The 21,842-nt window shown below is 39.8% G+C and overlaps 1 protein-coding gene across 9 annotated transcripts in view; it reads right to left on the bottom strand.

The window, feature by feature from the left end:
• The window catches only part of rapgef2b (Rap guanine nucleotide exchange factor 2b), an 87,737-nt gene that overhangs the window by 5,026 nt on the left and 60,869 nt on the right, over window positions 1-21,842 (bottom strand). For 6 of the 9 annotated variants that reach the window (XM_086084421.1, XM_086084424.1, XM_086084425.1 and 3 more), the window contains 21 exons: window positions 18,990-19,167; window positions 16,820-16,956; window positions 16,174-16,332; window positions 14,891-15,043; window positions 14,648-14,812; window positions 13,779-13,886; window positions 13,503-13,706; window positions 12,521-12,629; window positions 11,270-11,552; window positions 10,022-10,179; window positions 9,918-9,932; window positions 9,067-9,307; window positions 7,425-7,814; window positions 6,020-6,231; window positions 5,402-5,525; window positions 5,094-5,117; window positions 3,717-3,940; window positions 2,732-2,899; window positions 2,428-2,580; window positions 1,780-1,972; window positions 1,187-1,680 (listed from right to left, as the gene is read on the bottom strand). In XM_086084421.1, the coding sequence (XP_085940547.1) occupies window positions 1,187-1,680; window positions 1,780-1,972; window positions 2,428-2,580; window positions 2,732-2,899; window positions 3,717-3,940; window positions 5,094-5,117; window positions 5,402-5,525; window positions 6,020-6,231; window positions 7,425-7,814; window positions 9,067-9,307; window positions 9,918-9,932; window positions 10,022-10,179; window positions 11,270-11,552; window positions 12,521-12,629; window positions 13,503-13,706; window positions 13,779-13,886; window positions 14,648-14,812; window positions 14,891-15,043; window positions 16,174-16,332; window positions 16,820-16,956; window positions 18,990-19,167 (3,892 nt within the window). The remainder of the gene's footprint in view (window positions 1-1,186; window positions 1,681-1,779; window positions 1,973-2,427; window positions 2,581-2,731; window positions 2,900-3,716; window positions 3,941-5,093; window positions 5,118-5,401; window positions 5,526-6,019; window positions 6,232-7,424; window positions 7,815-9,066; window positions 9,308-9,917; window positions 9,933-10,021; window positions 10,180-11,269; window positions 11,553-12,520; window positions 12,630-13,502; window positions 13,707-13,778; window positions 13,887-14,647; window positions 14,813-14,890; window positions 15,044-16,173; window positions 16,333-16,819; window positions 16,957-18,989; window positions 19,168-21,842) is intronic. The other 3 variants (XM_086084422.1, XM_086084429.1, XM_086084423.1) reach the window with 2 other exon arrangements.

Below are 21,842 nucleotides of genomic sequence, written 5' to 3'. Positions count from 1 at the left end.
CACTAAATATTGTGTTCTATTGCTATAAAAAACATGGAACCTACAAAAAGAAAGATTAGAGTCTCTTCTTTCATCAGGAAAAAAATGTATATTTCTATCTGTTTCTGTTTTGCAGCAATTATCATTAGAATGTAGCTAAGTTTCATCATTATTCACAGATCTGTTGAGTTTTTGCAACATGGCCCTTGTTGATATCTTATACTCTGCTGCCACCTGCTGGCCGTTTTTTTTTTTTTTTAAATAATTGCCATTGACCTCTTCAAGTCAGAGGCCACATCAAAACTTTCTGTATGCTCTAGAAAAAAAAGAAAAAAAGAATACGTATAAATAAGTTTTGGGGAACATTGCAATATTTAAAATAGAACGTTTTTGGGGAGTAAATGAGTTAATGAAAAACTATGTATTGATTTTTTTCCAGGTCATTAGGTTATTAGCCCAATAGCCAATTTCTGGTAAAGTTTTCATTTCATTCTAAAAAAACATTTTTCAAATTTTTCCAGGTACTAATTTGATTTCATCATAATTATGCAATTTGATTATGACTTTTACATTATTTAAATTGCATAAAAAGTTGGTGTTTTGTGTTTTCCATTTTCTATAAGTTCATTCTCATTTAAAAAGAATGTATCTTTTTCTGGTATTTTTTTCATTTGATTGTAATAAAAGAATGTTTTTTTCTAATAATTACAATATATACTTTTTTGATGATATTTTATATTATTGTAACGATGCTTTGCTTATGAATTGTTTTCTGCCAATATTTAGATTTTATGTTGAATTTTTTTTCTGTTTCTATTGTATGGACGAGGATTGTGAAGAGAAAAAAAGGGTTGGCAGGATTCTCACTTTACACGCAGAATTCTGACTTTCAAGTGAGAAGCAGTAGACTTTTGTAGACACTGTATATTGATATAATAAGCTATGCATATTTATAAACAATAAAGCCTAATGATCAACCAAATTGAAGCAATTTTTTTTTTATCCAAAATTGTCTCCTTTGTGATTCGAAGATTGCATTCCATCACATTGCATTGTCAGTTTGAGTTTGATTATTTCTGACTTTAGTCAGAATCCTGCTAACCTTTTTTTTTTTTTCTTCTCTTCACTGGCCCAAATCCTCTTCCTCATCTTATTGTGATTTTGCTCGCATAAACGTAATTTTTCTGTCGTGCGTGCAGACACTCACATATAAGTCCTTTACAGGCGGCGGTGACTGGCGAAGGCGAGGGTCGCCCTGTCTGCTTGGCGTCCTCGGACCCGGTGGACGTGATGCTGCTGGTCTCGGCGTCGGCGTTGACGTCCTTGCCGCCGCGCCTCTTGATGGTGCCCGTGTCGCCCTCCGAGTCCTCGCCCCAGTAGGCGGCGGACGAGGAGGAGGAGGATCCGGCCGACGCCCAGCTGCCCCGCGCCTGCGCCGCCCACAGCAGCGCCTCCGGACCACCGGCGGGCGGGAGCCCCCCGCCGAATGCCAGCGTCTCCCAGCTGCGGCCCTGCTGCATGGTCTGGATGTTGTCGTGGGAACCGGACGAGCATGACGTCCAGGAGCCGCGACCGCTGTCGGCCGCGTCCAGGGACACGCGGTCGCCCTGGTCCTGGGTCAGCTCCTCGGAGCTGGGGGACGACAGAACCGTGGGGCAGCCCGCGTAGATGCCCCGGCAGTCCTGCATCGACGAGTACGACCTGCCACACAAACGGCATAAAGGTCACAAGATGCCTTGGCGGAGGTTTGCATTCTCCCATTCGAGATGTGTGATCTGAGTTGCAGGACTACTAACGTACCCGAGGCTGTACTGGTCGGGGTCGGTGGCGGCCCTCCGTTCTAGGCGAGCTCCCCCCACGTGGGACTCGGCGACACCCCCTGAATGCCTGAGCCGCCGCTCGTCCTCGAAGGACAAGTTGCTGAGAAGGCTGGAGCGAGACGACACCTCGCTCTGACTGCAGTCAGAGTACGAGTCGCCCATTCGGTTGTAACCTGAAACGCGTACGTCAAAAAGTAAGTCACTTTTCCTTGCAGTACATTTTTAAAATAGGAACAAAAATCTCACAATTGTTTCAACAAAAGAAAAACACATTGTAATAGAATACATGTACAAACTCTATAATATTTTATTGAATGAAGTGCTAAATATATATATGCAACAAACAATAAGTTGGCATTCACAGTATTTTTTCTTAATTGTTTGTTGAGAAAATATTTTAAGCAAATTAATTAAATGAAATATTATTGCCAAATATGTTGAAATTATATCAAATAACGAAACAGTATTCTAACTAAAACGAATTAAAATAAAATAAATGGGGCAAATATCATTAAAAATTGAAAATATGCATTCATACAATCGAATATCTATTGATCTAATCCATGATGTATATGTGCAATGCCTAAACCAAACAGCAGGGGTCGGAAGTGTACCACAGTGTGTTTACCCTTTTTGGGGGAGCTCTGCGGCGAGCCAGGCGGCGAGGAGAGCTGCGAGGAGGCGTTTGGTGCCGTGCAGTCGTCAGCATGCCTGCGATGGCGCTCGCTGGCCTCTTCCGACAGAGACAGGATCTTCTTCAGAGACTGAGGGGAGCTGGTGCCTGAAACAAATGCACAGTTGTCTGTTCCTATACCTTTGCCACACATAGTGCATGTGTGTTATGTTCTGAGAATTTATGTATGAATACAAATTTGAATATCATTTCTACTCCTTAGACTACTAATAATGACCATGATGATGCAATGTCTTACCAAAAGGAGGCAGGTCCTTGACGGGCACCTTCTTGCGCGACGGGTACAGAGCCACGGCGGGCACCTGCAGGGCCTGTGAGCCTTTGGCTAGTTGCCCCCTCTGCTGGCTGGCCGCTCTGGAGACCACGGGGGACGTGTCCGCGCGGCGTACCCCTGAGTTCTTGGGTACTGGACACACAACAACAACGCATGTTAGGTAGGGTGGGCTTTTTGAGTTTTGGGTTATAGTGACAAAGCAAAAAGTTATTACAAAAATCGATGTTTTGATTTTAGTTGTATGCTACTTTTACAGTTTAAAATAAAGTAGTCAATATTTTGTCATTCTGAACTTTAAAAAACAAAAAACAAAAAAAAACTTTATTTTCTTTCTTTTAACGTTTATGTTTAAGGATGTCCTTAAATACATAAGAAAATATATTTTGATTATTTGCGGGGATTAAAAAGTGCCGTGATATAACTTTTTTGCTATGATAAAGTTTTGGTCAACTTTCTTTTTTTTTTTAAACACTTTTTGAAAAAAATAACATTTTTACGGATGTTTCTTTGTTTTGTTTTGAATAATAACTTATCTTTAAAATAAAATAAAAATACTAAAAAAACTAAAACTAAAAAGTATGCACTTGTCTATAGATTATTTTAATTTTACAAATTTCAATAAAAAAAAAAACTGGCAAAATGTTGGCTTACTTTAAAAAAAAAAATACTTTTAAAAATAATTTGTTGTCACATTGAACTTTTGTATTTAAATTTTTTTATAACATTGAGAGCAATGATATGTGTTGTAACATTCCTTTTACAATGTTAAATAAATAAAAAAGTCTGAATATTTTAAAATACAATTTTTTTTTGTATAAACGTAACTTTCATTAGACCACGTTTTGAGTTTTTTCTCATAACCTTCTGATGTGGGCCATGTTTTGCAATATTATTAGAATAGGCAGTGGGCCTAAAAGCGCGCCTGGTGGTTATAATCGGCGCGACTTACGCGTGCTGACGGAAGGTTCGCACAGCAGCGAGAGCGTTTGCAGGCTCTCCTCGTTGGTCTCCAGGCTGAGGTTGGCCAGGTACTGCTTGACCTTGCGCGCCATCTGGGCGTCCTCGTACAGCTTCTTGGCGTTGAGGAAGGAGCTGCGCCGCACGCGCTTCTTGTGGCCGCCCGTCTGGTTCACGTCCAGCATGGCCGCGTTGGCGCTGCCTTGACTCAGGGACCTACTCAAGGCGCAAACACAAAAGCAATGCACAAAGTAGACAATGCATGTTATTGTGCATTCTTGACTTGAATCTTATGTTGCGAAACATGCAGAAAAGAAGCATTAGGCGCTCCTAAAATAATTCCATAGCATTCCAGGCAGAAGAAAGCGGCTGTGAGTTTAATATTCGTCTTCATGGTTGACATTTTTGTGGCTCGTGTGCGTGGAATCGCTCTTATCATGCAAGTACAAGCCGCATTCCATAAGATTTTGAGCTGATTACAAACAAGATATGGATCTATGGAGATTAAACCCCCTAATTAGAAAACATTCTTCATTACAACATACTCGTGTTTTCCCCTCCAGGCTTAACATTAAATTAAATGTTTAGTATGTGCACCACAAAAAGGTCAAAAATGATGAAAGGGAACGTCATGTCTTTTGGATGTCCAAATAATAAAAAAAAAAAGAATAGAAATAAAGGTAATAGGAAATATTTAGAAAGTACATGTCGCCATCCACTTAAAAGCATGTATCTACTTAATTTTCTATGTATTTTTCCAAATACAAAAAAGTCAAAATTAAAAAACGAATCAAAACCTACCATAAAGAAGACATGATTATGGTGGACAGCGACAATGTGCATATATAATCAAGCGGCAACCAAGAGTCAACTTTGCTGGTGACAAGATAATACTAACGTATGATATTAATAACACATTGTCATGTAATTAGCATATTGAGCATTAACATTTTGTCCCGTGCCACCCCAGTCGACATAATTGCCAGCAAAATAGACCAGTGTTGAGTTGTTGAGAGGACATACAGTGAACCCGAGCTATTCGTGAGGATTACTAAGCCTTGCTATGAAGAGTGAACATCTGCAAATCATACAGACTCCCCAAAAGAGGATTGTAATTGAGTATAGATGCCACAAGATGGCAGTAACAAGCTCAAAACAAAAATCAGGCATCAACACCATGCATGTAATATGTACACAATTAGACATCCATGTCACATAAATCCAAAATAATTTGTGAATATGCAAATTTGTGACTGCCGAACTGTGAATATCCGGGGGTTCACTGTATTGTATATTAGTAAAGCCATTCAAGTCACCCCGGTTCAAAGGAAAGTGAGCAAAGAAATGTGGAAGCACATTTAAAACTTACCCTAAACTTCTCCACTTCTTCTTCCTAGAGGCCATGAGCAGACAAGAGTGGGGGGCAGAGGGTGGATAAGCGAGAAGAAGAAGACAAAACAAGCTTTTAAAAGGACAGGAAAGAGCACCAAAGACCACCAAAGAAAATCAAACGCCACCGTGTAGAAGAACAAGCCACAGGAGAGGAGCTTAAAAAAAAAAAATCACCTAATGGAGATACTGTGATGCCGGTTTCGACAACAGGAGGCGCCGCTAAGCCTCTCACAGAACTACACTATATTTCAAAATGTGTTTGATTTTGGGCTGGGGCTTCCGTACCTTGTCCTGAACATGAGGTTGGGGTCCATGTTGACCGAAGCCATGCGGCCCACGTGACGGATCTCTTTGGCGATCATCCGTAGCTTCTCAAAGTTCACCAGACCGTCAACTTTGGAGTCGTTACCTGGTGCCAGAACATTACAACATTATTCCAACAATTAACAACAGTGACGCTACAATCATCAAAACATTATTTTTCTGTTTTGGATAAAAAGTGAAAACCTTTGGTCCAAATTGTGTGCAAATGAAAAAGTATTTTTCATGTTCCAGGACAAAAAAAAAAGGTGAAATAAAATTGAGGAAATACATGCTTCTATTTTTTGTTAATTTCTAACCCAAAAAACGTTATTTTATTTTTTAACTTAACATTTTATTTTTATTTAATATTTACGTGATTGTTGTATTTTGTCAACAATAAAATCACCATCTTCACAGTCAATAAAAATGTGTTGCATGCTTGCACTGGACCCATTTACATTCCATTTCACACCTGTCAATCTCCTTAAGAAGCCATGTGGCTTTAGCATGTGACCTCAGAGGATATGTCAAAGACAAAATGTGGCAAATTTGTACCAAAGTAAAAAAAAAAAAAAAAAAAAAAAAAAATTCATGGCGTACCTTCGTGCAGGAAGGTAAGATCCTTCTTGATGACGGGGAAGAGCGGGATGATGGGTGGCTGCAGGTTTTGGTTGTTGAGGACGTTTCGGTACTTGGCCATGTTCCTGGAGGGATCGAACAAATCCTGCAGGTCGCCGAAGAGCTTCTCGTACTTGCTGGGCAGCTTCTCCCACGTTCCTCGAAGGCGAGAGACGGGAGCCAGGTTCAAGCCGCTGGTGGGGGAAGCAAAAAATAAATAAATAAAGGGCTGTATTAAAGGGAATCAATCGAATGAGTCAAAGAGACTCACAAACTATCTGCAATGAGTACCTACTTAAGCTAATAACCAGTCAACCAACAACCTAAGCAACAAACTAAAAAAGTGACCAACAACTGTAGATGTTTACTTAAACAGTTAACTGATTCACTCCCAGCCATTTATCACTGAAGCAACCCCATTCGCTCCCGGCTCTTTTACTGGATTTGGACTGATTTTTCAAGGGCCCCAGAATATTGTGTTTTATTGTTATAAAAACATGGAACTTCCAAAAAGAGAGAAAATAATGTATATTTCTAACAATTTCAGTTTTGCAGCAATTAGCATTAGAATATAGCCAAGTAGCTAAGTTTTATCATTATTCACAAATCTGTTGAAATCACTGGGGAAAATAGCTTTTTTGCAACATGGCCCTGGTTGATCTCTTATACTCTCCTGCTGGCAGTTTTGTTTGTAATAACTACCATTGCTTTAAGCCACCTCTTCAGGTCAGAGGCTGCAAAGCCTTCTGTATGCCCAAACATAAAAAAATATATAAATAAGTTTTGGGGACCATGGCAATATTTTAAATAGAACGCGTTTATAAGTTTTGGGGAGCAAATGAGTTAAGTAGCTAACCACTAACTGATCAAGTAACTAACAAACTAAAAAAACAACAACTGCCTGGGTAACTAACAACCAAAGCCAGACAATCAAGTGATTACAAAAAAAACCTAACCAGAAAACCAACCAAGTGACTAAGCAAAGTGACTCGATTACTATGAAGGCGACAAAATTAATAACTGACCAACTTATCAACCAACTAACTAGGTAACTAGCAAACCAACCAATTCCAGTGACATTTTACCATTCAGGCGACTCACCAACAAGCCAGCCAACTGAGCAAACAAATAACCAATTAACCAACCAACTAGCCTCATATGCAATTAAGTTAACTTAAGACTAACTAATCAACTAAGAGACTGGGGAACAATCTACCCAGCAACAAGCAAATGCCTAATCAAAAAATTGACTTAAAAACAAGCAACTAGCTAATTGACTGACAGGGTAACCAACCAATCAAATAAAAATGAGTTATGCAATAGCTAACAAAGCAACTACCAAAACCAGGCCAGAGGTCACACACACATAACAAGTGGCGCGTCTAACCTGATGATGGCAAACATGGAGTTGAAGTTCTTGCACTCGCGGCAGTGCAGCGCGATCTTGATGAAGTGCTTGACCGTCTTCATGCGCTTGAGCTGGTTGGACTCCCGCGTGACCTCGGAGGCCACCCAGAAGGTCTCGTGGTTGATGGCCTCCTCGAAGCGCTTGAGGCTGGCGGTGCCGGTGCCCGCCCGGGGCCGCAGCTTGAACAGGTCGTCGATGTACTCGGTGGGCTCGATGGCGCAGAAGAGCTGGAAGGCGCGCATGGACAGCTGCGTGGCCACCTCCACCGTGCTCAGCTGCAGCAGCGAGATCTGACCCTCGCGCAGGAGGTCCTGGGCGTCCTCGTCCGAGCACAGCGTCTCCGTCTCCATGTTGCTCTTCAGGTAGTACCTGTTTGGTTGTGCAAAAAAATGGTGACATATTGTCTACAAAATAGATTACACATTTCTATGCCTTTTGTTCTAAAGTTCAGTTTATACCAACAAACCCTTGTTTTTTTTGTGTGTGTTTTGGATAAAAAGAAAAAAAGAATGTCAACAAATTTGAGAAGATTTTCATTTAACCCCTTCGGACCCTTAGATAATTGCATTGGGCATGACATATTTGCCTGTCTAAACCAATAAAACGCATCATTTGGGTGATGTCATCACTTCCAGGTCATGATTGGATCCTAGCTAACCAATCATAATCGCAAGTTGACGTGCATTATGTTCATGTTAAAAATGATACATATAAGCTTGGTAAGTTTACATTACAGCCATATTATCCTGGCGTCCACTATAACAAATAAAAACATAAGCTAACGCCCCCCCCAAAAATGTCCATGTTGTTCCTATGTGGGAAAAGAGTCCAAATCAGCAAAAACAACAAAAATAATAACAATTTGGCCATCAGAAAAAATGCGGGTCTGAAGGGGTGAAATGTAATTTTTCTACCTATAGCTAACCAAAAACCACAAATTAGTAGTTTTCCTTTCAGAAAAAAAAAGCTTTAAATATGTCAGTTTCTAGGTTTAAAGTAGTAGAAATAATCTTTTATTTTTAGCCAAATATTGATTGTTTTTATTAGTATTTTATTTCTATTTTTTTCCAGGGTTCAGACAAAACAAAGACCAAAAAACATTTGAAGACAATCATGCTTCTGTCAAAAGTTTGTATCTTTGAGTTGTCCTTTTTTCGTAACACACTAAATATAATCATTTCCATGTTTCTGATTAAGAGAAATAAAACTAAAAACACGGAGGAAAATAATATGTTTTAGCACAAATCCCTCATTTTTATTTGGAAAAAACAAGTTTGGAATAAAAACAAAAAATAAATAAAAATAATTAAATGTACAAACATAACATTTTAGGAGATACACACCTACTGTTAATATTGAGATAATTTCAATCCCTTAAACGGGTTGATTTAGGATAAAGATCCTATTTTGTCTGTTTCATAAAAAGTAAACACTAGAAATGAATGAGGCTATTCCTGCCTTTTTTAAATCCGGATTATGTACACTTGTTTTTATTTTTGTATTCATTTTTAGGGAAAAAAATGAAAACCTATTTTCAAATAAATAAATAAATAAATAAAATTAAACAACAACAACCAAATAATACACCATCCGCACAAGATTGGGATGCACGAATGTATACCTGCCGCTCAGCTGTATCCTGTCCGCCAGCTTGGAGAGCTGGTCGGGCAGCCGCCTCTGCTTAATGACGCCTTCAGGTGTGACCGACACCTCGCACAGCGAGTAGGCCTCGGGCGCTGCTGTGAGCGCAAACTCCCGGATGGCCTGGGCCACCACCTCCTTGGCCGTGGTGTCCTTGCCGATCATGATGTAACGAGACTGCTGGTCTGCCTTGAACACCCGCAGCACCTGGTCGGACATATCTGCGGCCAGAGAGATTCGGATTTTTCGTTGTAAAAACGTGATTGTTGTAAAGTCGTGGATGTATGTTACCAGCAGAGGGTGCTGTTTATTTAGGCTAGCTGTCTGTAAACGAGCTGTGGTAAAAACTGTAATGTAATGTTAACAAAAGTAATGCAAGTGCACTAAAACGTACTTAAGTGCAGCAAAACAATGTAAAAAATGACATGTAACTTTCACCAGTGTAAACTAAACGAACCAACAAAACCTAGAAAATAAACAAAGAAATGATCTATATTGTGTTTTCACCAATTGCGAGTTGATCTGGAATTTAACGACTACGACAAATGATGACTTGGTAGATTTCGATTCATGCTTCTCATTGCGACCATCCAAGCAAAGAACTTTTGCCCTCCACAAGCATCCCAGCATTCCTTGTGATTCAATTGATTAGTGTGATTAAAGAGATGCAAACAAACACCCACAGAAGAAGAAGCAGGTTACTGCTTGACTCGATTAGCCCCAGTGAACACACAGGCTTTACTGTAAATTAGCAATAACCACTAACGACCGTCAAAGGTGCAATTGTGCCCAGGGTAAAGGAAGTGATCACGAGGTACACAAAGTACTTACTCAGGTTGACCGGCACTGGAAGAACACAAATAACGTGATGGTAAATATTAGTGCAGCTTAGCTGTTTTTAAAAGTGGAGCGGGATTACCGACGCTAGAGCTCACCGGGCTGGTTGTTGAAGTCCAGGATGCGGTGGTGCGACTGGAGTAGGTCGGGGTTGGACGACGATAGGTTGCCGCTGACGGGGAGCGCCGGCGGGATTTGCTTGGACTGCTTCATGCCCACGATGATGTCGTCCTGCGACTGGCCCACGCACACGTCGCTGCGGCACAAAGACGCAAAGTTCATGCATGAATATAATATCAAGTAACCAAGTAAGTATAAAAAGTGGGGGGGGGAATCAAAGCATAACGTGAAAAAAACAGAAATAAAAGATAACACCTACATGATATTCAATGTAAAGAAAATGTAAGAAACAAAATTGGACGCATTATTTCGTTATTCTTTTTTGAGAATTTTCTGTAGTTGCTTTTGTGGTAGTGACAAAAGCACAATCAGTATTTAATAATTCGGTCACATTTCTACAGAAGAATAAATAAATAAACGTAACTAATTTGCTCCCAAAACGTATAAATATGTTCTATTTTAAATGTGTTGAATGTCCCAAAGACGTATTTATACATTTATGTTGTTGTTTTTTACGATAGAGCATACAGAAGGCTTTGATGCAGCCTCTCAACTGCAGATAACAGTTGAGGAAATGGTAGTTATTACAAAAACGGCCAGCAGGTGGCAGCAGATCAAGAGAGATCAACCAGGGTCATGTTGAAAAAAGCTCATTTACCAAGATGAAAAAAGAGACAAATCTTTCTTTTGGTAGGTTCCGTGTTTTTACAACAATAGAACAATACTCTGTGGGCCTTGCAGAATCAGTCAAAATCCAGTAAAACAGCCGGGAGCGAAGGGGGTTGCTTCAGGGAAAATGTCTGGGAGTGAATGAGTTAAACAAAAACAAAAAATCTAAACCTGTTTAGTCTTTTTTTTTTTTTTTTTTTTTTCCTATAAGGGTCACGGTTTTAATCAGATATCTAATCAGATTTGTCCAATCATATCAAAATGCAACAGAAACGCAAATGAAACACTCGGAAACAAAACTAACAAATCAACGGAAGCGAAATATATGGTAAACAAAATGTAACACAAACCAAACAAATAGAAAATTTTGTGTTGGCCATTTGGCTAAAATAAGTTTTCTATTGGGACTCGTTCGTTAAAGTACAAGCCCTGGAATTCACCCAAAATGGCTCATTGCCTGTTTAGTTCTGGCATGGGTCGTTGAGTCTTATTGGTGTGTCAATTTTAGGACATTCGGACCCACCTAAAAAAAACCAAACCACACCATGCCCACTTACTTGTAAGGTTTGGGAGGCAGGATGCTGGTGAGTGTCTTGTCAAAGATCTTCTTGAGCTTGTTGCGTCCGCCCACCGAGTTGCTCTTGCCCTTCTTGCTGGCCTTCTCCAGGCCCATCACTTGCTCCACATCTACCGCCAGGTCGGGTATGGAGTAGCGGCTGGCTTTCTTGATGTCGCCGATTTTGGGCAGGTGCGGTGCGCCGTTCTTCCGGTCGTGCTCGTCCTCGCCGTCCACGTCGCCGTGGAGCTCCTGCTCGGGCCTGGTTAGCAGCTCTTTAAACACTGCATGGGGGTGGGTAAAATAAGTTGTAATGATGCGACGCACGCTGGCTAAATTCGGGCAGCCATTTTGTAAATTATGGAATTTTTGCAACGGAAATATTGCACAATTTTGTGAATTTTCATAGAGGTAATTACAGTGAACACCCAGTATTTGTGGGGCATAGGGACCCGCAAAAAGAATTTGTAATTATGTATAGATGTCAGAAGACATTGGCAATGTACTTAAAACTAACAAACACCATGCTTCTAGCATATACGCCATCATGAACCCGTGTTACATTAACGACTGTGTTGTGTAGTTGAATTGATTTTGATGAATAAATACCACAACATTAGATCTATTAGACAAGGCTGTGGCCGGACTAAATCAAGTTCAGCAAAGGTCCATAACTCCAAGATGCTACAAGATGGTGCTAAAAAGATTTACACTATTACATCACCTTCCCAAACTTTTTTCTCAAATGTCTTAGAACCACAAGTAATGCAATATATAAACTGATGAGCGAAGCAAGTAGTTAATAGGTGGAAATGAATCTCCGCGCAATTCTGCACCGAATCCTTACAGCTATCCGTTTAACAAAACTGGCTTACAGAAATAGATTTAGCCTATCTAACTATTGTCAACACTTTTTTGTGTAAAATAACAAATTTTCACTCTTGAGGTGACAAAATACTAAGTAGCAAGAGGTGGCGTTTTATAGTAATTGTCAGACAGTTGAGCACATAAGAGAGTTAATAGATTTGTTCCCGCGCACACTTTCAATTGTCAACGTTATTGGAACAGATCAATAGTATCGATTTGCTACAACAACAAAAAAATCTTAAATTGATCATAAGTTTGGACGCACAAGTTTGCCTCCCGAGATGTTATGCATTGCAAGTGGAAATCTTATCGCATCCTGAGATAACAGCTATCAATAAGATAGCAAAAGCAAAATCATGTCAGTGTGTGTGTGTGTACATTTTACCTAAAAGGTTGGTTTTCACAGTTATGGACAAGTGCGTGTTGTTCTTCAGAATCTCGTTGGCTTTGCTGAGTTGGACATTCTCAAAGTTCTGCCCATTCACCTCCAAGATCTTCATGGCAAGAAAAACAAGACGAGAGCACTCGAGTTAAGACCAAATCGAAGATATGGCTTGTATAATAAAAGCTTCCCTCCCGCATCTGCAGTTGAGGAGACAAAGCGCTCCCAGCCACTATTTACAGACATGTCAGACTTGTGATGGAACAAAACTACAAAAAAGCGCTAGCTGGTGGCAACAGGCGGTTTGTTAGCTTTCTCCTCAAAGCTGGACTTCACAAGCACTTTTCACACTTGCCGATGTTCTGAGCTTCCAGCTAAAGTCTCCTTAATCCTGGAAAACCATCTTGAGTGTGTCTGAATCTGCGCTAAGTCTCGTCCAATCCAAACAGCCCCTGCAGCTCTGTTTTCCGCTCGCTCTCCTATTTTTGCCCGCTAACTAACTAACACGCTCCATCGGGAGTCGGTCCCGACGTTCTTATTAGTCGGAAGGTGAAGTTTAGTCATCCGCCTCCGAGCAACCGTCCTTGGTCAGGGAGCAGTTGCTGTGTAGGCTAGTTGGCTAATTGCCGTTGTTAGTGCGTTTACTGGCCCGAGAGGAGCACAGGATCTGGAGGGGATGCGAGAGAGGCTTGTTAGCACACTATGTTTGATCAAAAAAGGTCCTCAAAAGGTGGACTCGGGATTAGATGTGGATGGTGCTTTCAAACCAGAATATATCAAAGAATCCAAATAAAATCCAAGAAATCCCTTTTTTTTTTTTTAAGTTACTAATGCTAATTCAGTATGTTTATACTCAAGCAATCATATTATTGCAAGTGGGCAAGCGGTGAAAAAAACTAAACGGTAATAATATTAGTACGAAACGGCCAATCAAATGGTTGAGACTGTACACGAGGTGAGCAAGCGGTGCGTAATTACAAGTTACCTGATCTCCTCTCTTGAGCCCTGCCTCCGCCGCCTTGCTGCCGGCCTCCACCGCGTCGATGAAGACCCTGAAGCCTTTGTCTTGTCCTCCCAGCAGGCTGAAGGCGAGGTCGGCCTCCCTGGACGCTTTGGTTAGCGTCACCAGGCGAGGTTTGGCTTTGGCGGCGCACGCGATGTTCAGCAGTCGCAGGTGGCCGCACATTTTCTGAAGTGACAAAAGGTAACGTGTGAGGACAGAGCGACTTATTTATTATCACCTGACTTTTTTGGAACGTACTTCTCTCTCCAGGTTGTTTTCAAACTCCTCCAGGAAGTGAGTCATGGCGGCGTCACCTTCAAAGTCGTTGAAGTGGTTGTTCACCCACAGCAAGACCACCCGTGTCACCTGAGCAAAAATGCATTGTAATAGTTTAAAAAACATACAAATAAATATTTGTTCAGCTATGGTTTTTTTTCTAAATTACCCCCCCCCCCAAAAAAAAAATCACAAAATTTCTGGATTTTTTTTCTTGCATTTCCACCATATTTCAATTGTTATACTTTCACTATTTAAAAATTTAAATATTTATTTACACATCTGGATTTAGTGATTGTTCCCCCGAATTCACCCCAAATTAATTGTGATTTTTATGTAATTACTATTGTTTTTTACTAAGCACTTCTGAACATGTATTTTAAAATGTAAATTTCCCAAAAATATTTTTTTTTGAAATTTTAATTTTAAAAAAATCTTCAAATTTTCTTATATATAGTTCATATTTTTAACTTAATTATATTATCCACTGAACAAGTGGCTTAGTAAACTGCAATAATTTTCGTCGGTTCTTTGAAGAGAATAATATAATAGTAATATACTATTGTCTGTCTACATGTGTTGCTAGCATTTGTGTTCAAATGTCCACTGCTTCAAGGGTTATTATACCAGCGCAATATTGAAGCTGGTTTCATTAGCTATTTGCATCACGTGTTCACATTAAGATAGCAGACTTCAAAAGTCAGCAAGTTTGCTGCCACCGCTCAGTGCTCAAATTTTAGCTCGAAACTCAAGACAAAAAAAAAAAAAGCCCTTAAGTTGGATGACTTGTAAGTTAAGGTACCGCCGCGTTAATAGCGGGACATTGAGCTATTTATTTTGAGGTTGCATACCTTGTCCCTGAGACTGGGGTCGTGGAACCACTCCAGCAGCTTCTTGCCCACCACCATGGGGCTGGATAGGAAGGTCCTGTACGTCAACAGGAAGTCCTCGATATAGGTGGGGTCCACCACCGAGTGCTCCTCTACCAGGTGCATGGTCAGACGTTCCGAAGTGCCCTGGCCGGAGCAAGCATGGCGGTGTTATAGCAAAGAAAACCAACAATCAAAATGGCGGTGGTGTTGCTCAGTAGTCACCTTGATGACAATGTGTCCTTTCCTGGTGCCGGTTCGGTCCAATTCTCGGTGCTCCTTGACCATGACGATCTCGCCTTCCTCCTCCACCTTCTGCATGTTCTTTTCCACCTGGTTCAGGATGCAGCAGTAGTCCTGCTGGGCTATGCATACAAACTACGAAAAACGACATCCAAAACAAAACATTACCCACAATGTATCGTGTAGACGTTGAAGCTACACATTAGGGCTGCACGATATTGGAAAAACATGCGATCGATATTATTGCGATATTTAACATGTACCTAAAGAAATAACATTTTTATTATCTCACTAGACAAAGCACAATTTCTGCAGAAATTGCGTGGGAATGCTGAAAAGCTGAATGCTAAGATTTGAATGCATGTGCTTATGAAGTAAATTGAAAGTTAAATTATGTAATTATTAATTGCCGTTAAATGACAAATTAATAAGAAAGAAAACTTGAACTGCAAGCTGTCTAAGGTGGGATTTAATCATTTCAGAGAAATTATAATCCATTTCCTGATATCATAGTCAGTTGGTATTCGAACCATCGAATGAATGTACTATGTGGTGCAAAAGGGGTTTGAACCCAGGTTCTCCGTGGTGGGAGCCAATTGCTCTAAGCACTGACCTATCTTGACCTTTTCAAATTCATGGCTAATGGCGTATTTATTTTGAAAAGTGTCATCTGATGCTGAATGCAAAATAAGCAAGCGCAATGTTTTTTTAGTTAATTCATTGTAATTACCCTACATAATGTTCAACTATTGGTTGGTTATTCATATTTAAGTTTGCATCTGACTGGACAAATTCAGATAAAAGCATACAATTCCATGCGAAACTTATTGCATGTCTTTGCGATACGCATATTATCTGGGCCAATATTAATTTTTTTCGATATATTGCCCAGCCCTACTACGCATATTTATTTACTTGATAGCGTCATCATTATGTTGATGTTTAACCCTATAGACAATTTATTCTTGACGTTTTTACTTAACTACAGTATGAAGCTTAAAACGCTTGAAAAAGGGCTTTCCTTTTTCCTACTCATCATTTCATAACAAGTAAGAGGTCATCCCGACCATGCGCGAAAACGCTGCTTGAAAACGGCCCATTAATTCGACTCCCCAGAGAGCGTCACAATCGTCAACAGCGAGGCCCCTGGGGGGACCGTTACGAGACGCCCGGGCGAGAACATTAACTGCAAACGACCTCGGCCATTAAGGCGCCTAACAGCCGTGTAACGGGGCACGTTTGGTGGCACATGAAGGACGCGGTACCTGGCAATCGTCCACCTTGGTCTTCATAGCCCCCTTCATGTACTCCTTCTCCATGGTGGGCGACACCCCGAAGCTGTTGCCCATGCACAGGACTTCCGCGCGCCCCTCGGGGTACGTCACCTCCACCGAGCCGTTCAAGATCACCGACCAAGAGTCGAGCTGGAGACATAACATGATGTCAACATAATTAGACGCTAAGGCATCGCTAATGTTGCATGCTAACCCATTCAGTGAAAACCAGCATAGCAGCCATTTAACACTGACTGAAAGAAAAAATAAGAAAGTCACAGTCTCACAAGTCAATTTTTACTTGCATGACATTTTAGGCCAACACAATCCCCGTACTGCTATCAAGAATGTTACCATGGTGGCAGTTTGCAGTGGCACGGATCATTTCTATTACTTCCTATGGTTGAAGCATGTTCAGTCAACCCACTGACTAAAGCGCTCGGTTCTATTGTGGGGCAAAATTGTGTTCATTGAAAAAAAGCCCGTCTCGCTTAGGCCGCCCGAGGAGGTCCACGGGGGGGACGAGACGCTCTGCATTCAGCTTTAATAGAGCGGAAAATACGTACATGAAATGGGAGAAGACCAAGAAGAAGAAGAGACACTTTGTTTTTTTCTTTATAAAACAAAATAATCGCACCTCCTCGCCGTCGTTGAGAACGATGGTACCGGCACGCTCAACCACCGCGAAGACCATGACGGCGCACAGTTCACGCCGTACCGACATGGTCATGTTGGCGAAGGCTGGCAGCTGATGCATGAACTCCAGTAATTGCTCTGCGGGAGAAGGGAGAAGAGATAACAAGAGTGTTTACTGCAGGGATTTTTTAAAACATTTTGGGGCTAGGGTGAAATTTGCATAAACCCCGTTTTATGCTAGCACATAATGCTATATAATGTCTGTCGTGATGTTTTCAACCCTTTCAAACAACGGACATCTGAAAAACTGTAGAACCGCAAAAAAGTCAGACACAGTACTTAGAGGTGTATTTTCTTTATCCTCTGTGAAAAACAAGTATTATTACTGCAGCTTACTGAGTGTCTTCTCTGTATATATACTGTACATGTCTATTGGGTTTATATATTGGACGCACAATGTCTTAAAGCATGAAATCATGATGCAGTGTTTTCAATTCTTTATTCTTGCTTAAATTATGTTCTAACTGTATGCTTATAATCTCCCCAAACCTAAGATCAAGAGGAGTTACATACCCGTCTCCATATGTAGGTAGGCATGCACTTTTTATTATTTTTCTTTTTTTATATAAAACACTATTTTTAGCGCTCACTTAGAGAACATCTGATGTAGTGGTTGACATTCCACCATCAACACAGCCGCTCTCACGTTCAACATCAATGCCATCGACGACTTGCTGGGGAGCAGAATAAGTGCTGACTCGTTACACTCTGTGACCTCACTGCAGACTTTAAATCACTGCATCGTACCATCCACTGACCATCATCTGCTTTTAAAACGTGGACTCAATATAGTCACTATACAGAAAGGGTATGGAACTAAAAAAGGTGTCTTATGGGCACAAGGAAAACAAAATATTACTACCAGAGTGCAGTCATATTTCTTCGGAATAAAAACTGCTTTTTTTTATGTGAACAAAAGTGGTATATTTTTGAGAGAAGTCATAACCTTGCGAAAATAATTGAAAGCTACGAGAAAAAGAGTAATCAAAAAATAAGTTTTTGTTGTTGAGAAATAGAACAGAAAGTCAGAAATTAGTTTTTATTATCTTAATTATTTATTGTGTTTAAGAAAAAAGTTGGGCGTATGACTTGCAAAAATATTACTTAAAAAAACACAAAAAACATTATTTCTGAAAAATATGATTACTTTTTTTCTGCAAAACTACACATACAAGAAATAAAGATGACTATAAAAAACATCATAAACGAAAACAATGACTTGTTTCCTGATCAACAAAACATCTTTAAAAAAAAAAGAAGAAAAAAAAAAGAATGAGAAAAAACCCTTCATTATCAATTCTTACAATGTACAATTTAGTAAAACATTTTTCTTTAAAATATATTTTGAAAAAACATTTTTTCTAAGCGGATTACAAAATTAGTCTTAAAATTCGCAATTACAATCTTTGAAGTTCGCACCATTTTACCATTCACCATGTGACCCTGTCCGCCATGAAACTACTAAATATAGAAATATAAATAAATATCCATAAACAAATAAATCAATATCCAAATAATTAACCCAAAATTGTGATAAATTGTTCCACAGTTCTGAGTGAGTCCGCAGTGACAGTGTGCGGAAGGAAGCGCTTGAATGTTTGATGTGCTGGGCGAGGTGAGGCTGCAGAATGTGCCAGGAGTGACCTAGAAAAAGCCTGCTGGCATGGAGGAGGGGAGGGAGGGCTGGTGGGCAGGCTGCTGCGGGGGAGATTAACCGTGGAGATGGAGGAGGAAGAGGAGGAGGAGGACGACGAAGAGGGCACTCGCTCTTCCTCTCACTACAACCGACGCATACTCCTCCTCTTCCTCCTCTTGTCAACATTAAGCCTCTTCAAACGTGGCTAACACATCGTAGAGCCACAGCTTTGATATTGAAAAAAGTTCTGCCAGGGTTGGAGAATAAAAGGGGCGAGGTTTTCATTTTACACACTAATATGTCAAATGTATCTCACAAAGATTTGCATGATTTTGATAGAGAAAAAGGAAAAAGAAAATAGTAAAGGTAAAAGTGCAACATCAATTGTTTTTGCTTCTTTCATTGTGATCAATGGTTTGACTTCTTTTTTTGGAGGCTTACTTTGCAGCACAAACAATGTCACGCATTGTCTCACCTATGTCGTCGTCCGTCCTGTCCATGGGGTCCTTCTCCAGGCAGTCTCGGACGATGTCGCGGCTCATGAGGGGGTCCGACGCTCGCTCGATGTCTTCTTCGTCGTCATCCTCCTCAGAGTCGACGGCCGTTTCAGGCAGGCCGCTCAGGTCCATGTCGCCCGGTTCGTTTTCCGTGGCCTACGAGGGGGGCAAAGAAATTGGCATGGTTTTAAAAGTTGCCTGGGATTTTGGACGAGTGGTTGACGTTCTGACCAAGCAAAGCAGGAAAGCGCCACCCCGCCATCACTATCCAAGCAAGCTCACCCAACCAATCCAAAAATCAACAATGCTAAGCTAAGGCTTCCAAACAAGCAAATATTCCAAGCTATGGCAAAACTGTTGCAGAGTATAGTAAGTACAATATTGTAAAAGGGAAAAAACCCACACAAACATCAGCTGAAATTATTAAACATTTGATAGACAAGTGTTTTTCAATGTTCTGAAAATACAGCAAAAAAATATAAATACAATATGCAAAATATCCACCTACAAAAAAAAATTCAGATGAAAAATACAAAAATAGACAAAATTTAGAGCAAAAAATAAAGAAAGATTAGATGAAAAATATTACACTAGAAAGAAAAATGTTGACAAAAAATATGCAGCAAAAATTAAAAAAAACATTCATGAATTAGACAAAAATGCCACTAAACAGAAATCCTAAAAATATAAACATTAGGACAAAAACAGACCAGGTTTAGACAGGATAGGATATTAAAAATAAATTACACCAAATATTAGTATTACAGTATTAGAAAAAAGGTATTAAAACATTAGATGCAAATACTCAACTATTAGAAATTTTTATTTTTTTATAGTATACAAATATTATACAAATAATAAAAAACAATTAGCAGAAAAACAGAAAAATAAACCAAAATTAGGTAGAAAAAATAAAGTACCAACAAATGTTTAAAAAAAATAAAATAAAAAATGTATTACATAAGTACATATTAGAAAATATGTAAAATTCAAAATATTACCAAAAATATTAGACAAAAATGGTAAAATAATATTGAATATTGTGAAGAAATATTAACTCAAACTCAATGCTAGGCTCCAGCTTCCGGCAAAGCAAAGACTCCAAGCCAAAGCAAAAGTGCGTTGCATGAAACGTGTCCCATTTCAAGCACTTTCTCAGCACACAACCACACGCCGGCTCAAGCGCTGCATGACAAACAGGCTGCCGCGCATAGAAACAAGCTAATTAACTCCCAAGCTCTTCCCAAGTCACAGCCGAGCCTCCCGGCAACGTCCCGTTCTTTGAAAGCCGTGATGGAATTACTCCTGCTTTGCCGCTATCAGGAAAACAAAAGTGGAGGAAAATGGCAGGCGCGAAAGCGTCTTCCACAAGCTCACCTCATTGGCCACGGGAGAAAATGTGGTCTTGGCAAAATGCCCGCAAAATTCCAGCGCCAGACGCATTATGGGCACAAATCACACTTTTAAAGGTGAAGAGTACTTGAGACCCAACTCATCTTCTCGTGTCATCTTCTCCTCAAATGCGAGGCAGGAGCGCAGCAGCTCATTAATGATTCATCAACACTGGGTCGGCGAGGACATTTGGGCGTGGACCCACTGGTGGGCGGGGCTGGCCCGTGTGAGAAGTTTTAATTAAAGATGACAATTTTATATCATGACTAAAGCAAGAACAATGGTTATGGTTGTTTGTCGTCACAATATCGCAAAAAGAAATACGTCAAAAGATTTCTTAATGTGAGGCAATTGCACAATTCAGGCAACACAGTGAACACAGTGATTATGCACAAAAATATTATATTAACCATAAAAAAAATTATATATATATAAACAAAAGAAACAAAGACAAAATTAGGATACTTTTTTTTTTTTTTTTTAGAATAAATACAAAAACCTTGTAACAAAACTATTCAAATATTCAACAAAAATATTAGGAAGCAAGATAAAAATTATGAAGTGAAAAAGACAAATTTGGAAGAAAAAAGTATTATACAAAAATATTATAATTGCATAACTGAAAGGCAAAAATATTTAAAACACATATTCAAATGCACAAATATTAGAAAACAAATATTAAGTCAACAAATAGAAACGTTACAAAAAAGTACTACCAGTTCTATAAAAATGCTACTAAATACAACTTACACAGAAAATGTAACAATTCAAAATTACTTAAAAAATTAGACAGCATAAAAATATTTGATTAAAAAAAAAAAAGAAAGTAGTAATATTAAGTGAAAAATACAAAAATATTTTGTGGAAAATTTATTTTCGGAGCTATTAAACCCAACAGTCCAATAAATTATTCAAATCCAATCAGGAGACGAAAGAGAGTAAGAATGTAAACACCGCCTCTATCGTAAATTCAGAGCAGACTGTGATTTTTCAGTGAGGACAAATCATATCATAATGTCAAGTCATTGCTGTCTTTAAACAAAGGGTGTCAAGTCCATGTGTTGCGGGCCCCACCTTTTGCGTCATCCCAAATCCATACAAACGTGCAGCCGCCAATAAAAGTCTGCTGCTGTTAATATTTTATCAGGGCTATTCTTGGATCAATGCTTTCAAAGGCCGCTTGAAGGGCCAGTGTCATCATTTATTCAGGCACGCACACGCACAAAGCACACACAGTCTTGTCGTGTTGTTAACGGCGACCGTGAGAACGGGCTCTCATCGGTAATTAGGCTTTTCGGAGCTTCCCATCCAAAAACCTCCAAAGTCAGCAATGCCTGACGAGCTAGGAAAGAAATCGCTTCACGAGCTCCCAAGAGAAACTATTAAAAAAACACACACACTGCATCCAACGCATCATTTGAAACGAGTCTTGTTTTATC

Source organism: Leptonotus elevatus, chromosome 9 (genome assembly GCF_054856555.1).
Source record: "Leptonotus elevatus isolate MCC_2025b chromosome 9, RoL_Lele_1.0, whole genome shotgun sequence".
In the NCBI taxonomy this organism is placed as follows: domain Eukaryota; kingdom Metazoa; phylum Chordata; class Actinopteri; order Syngnathiformes; family Syngnathidae; genus Leptonotus; species Leptonotus elevatus.
Note: the sequence above shows the minus strand (reverse complement) of the source record. Positions and strands in the feature narration are given on the sequence as shown.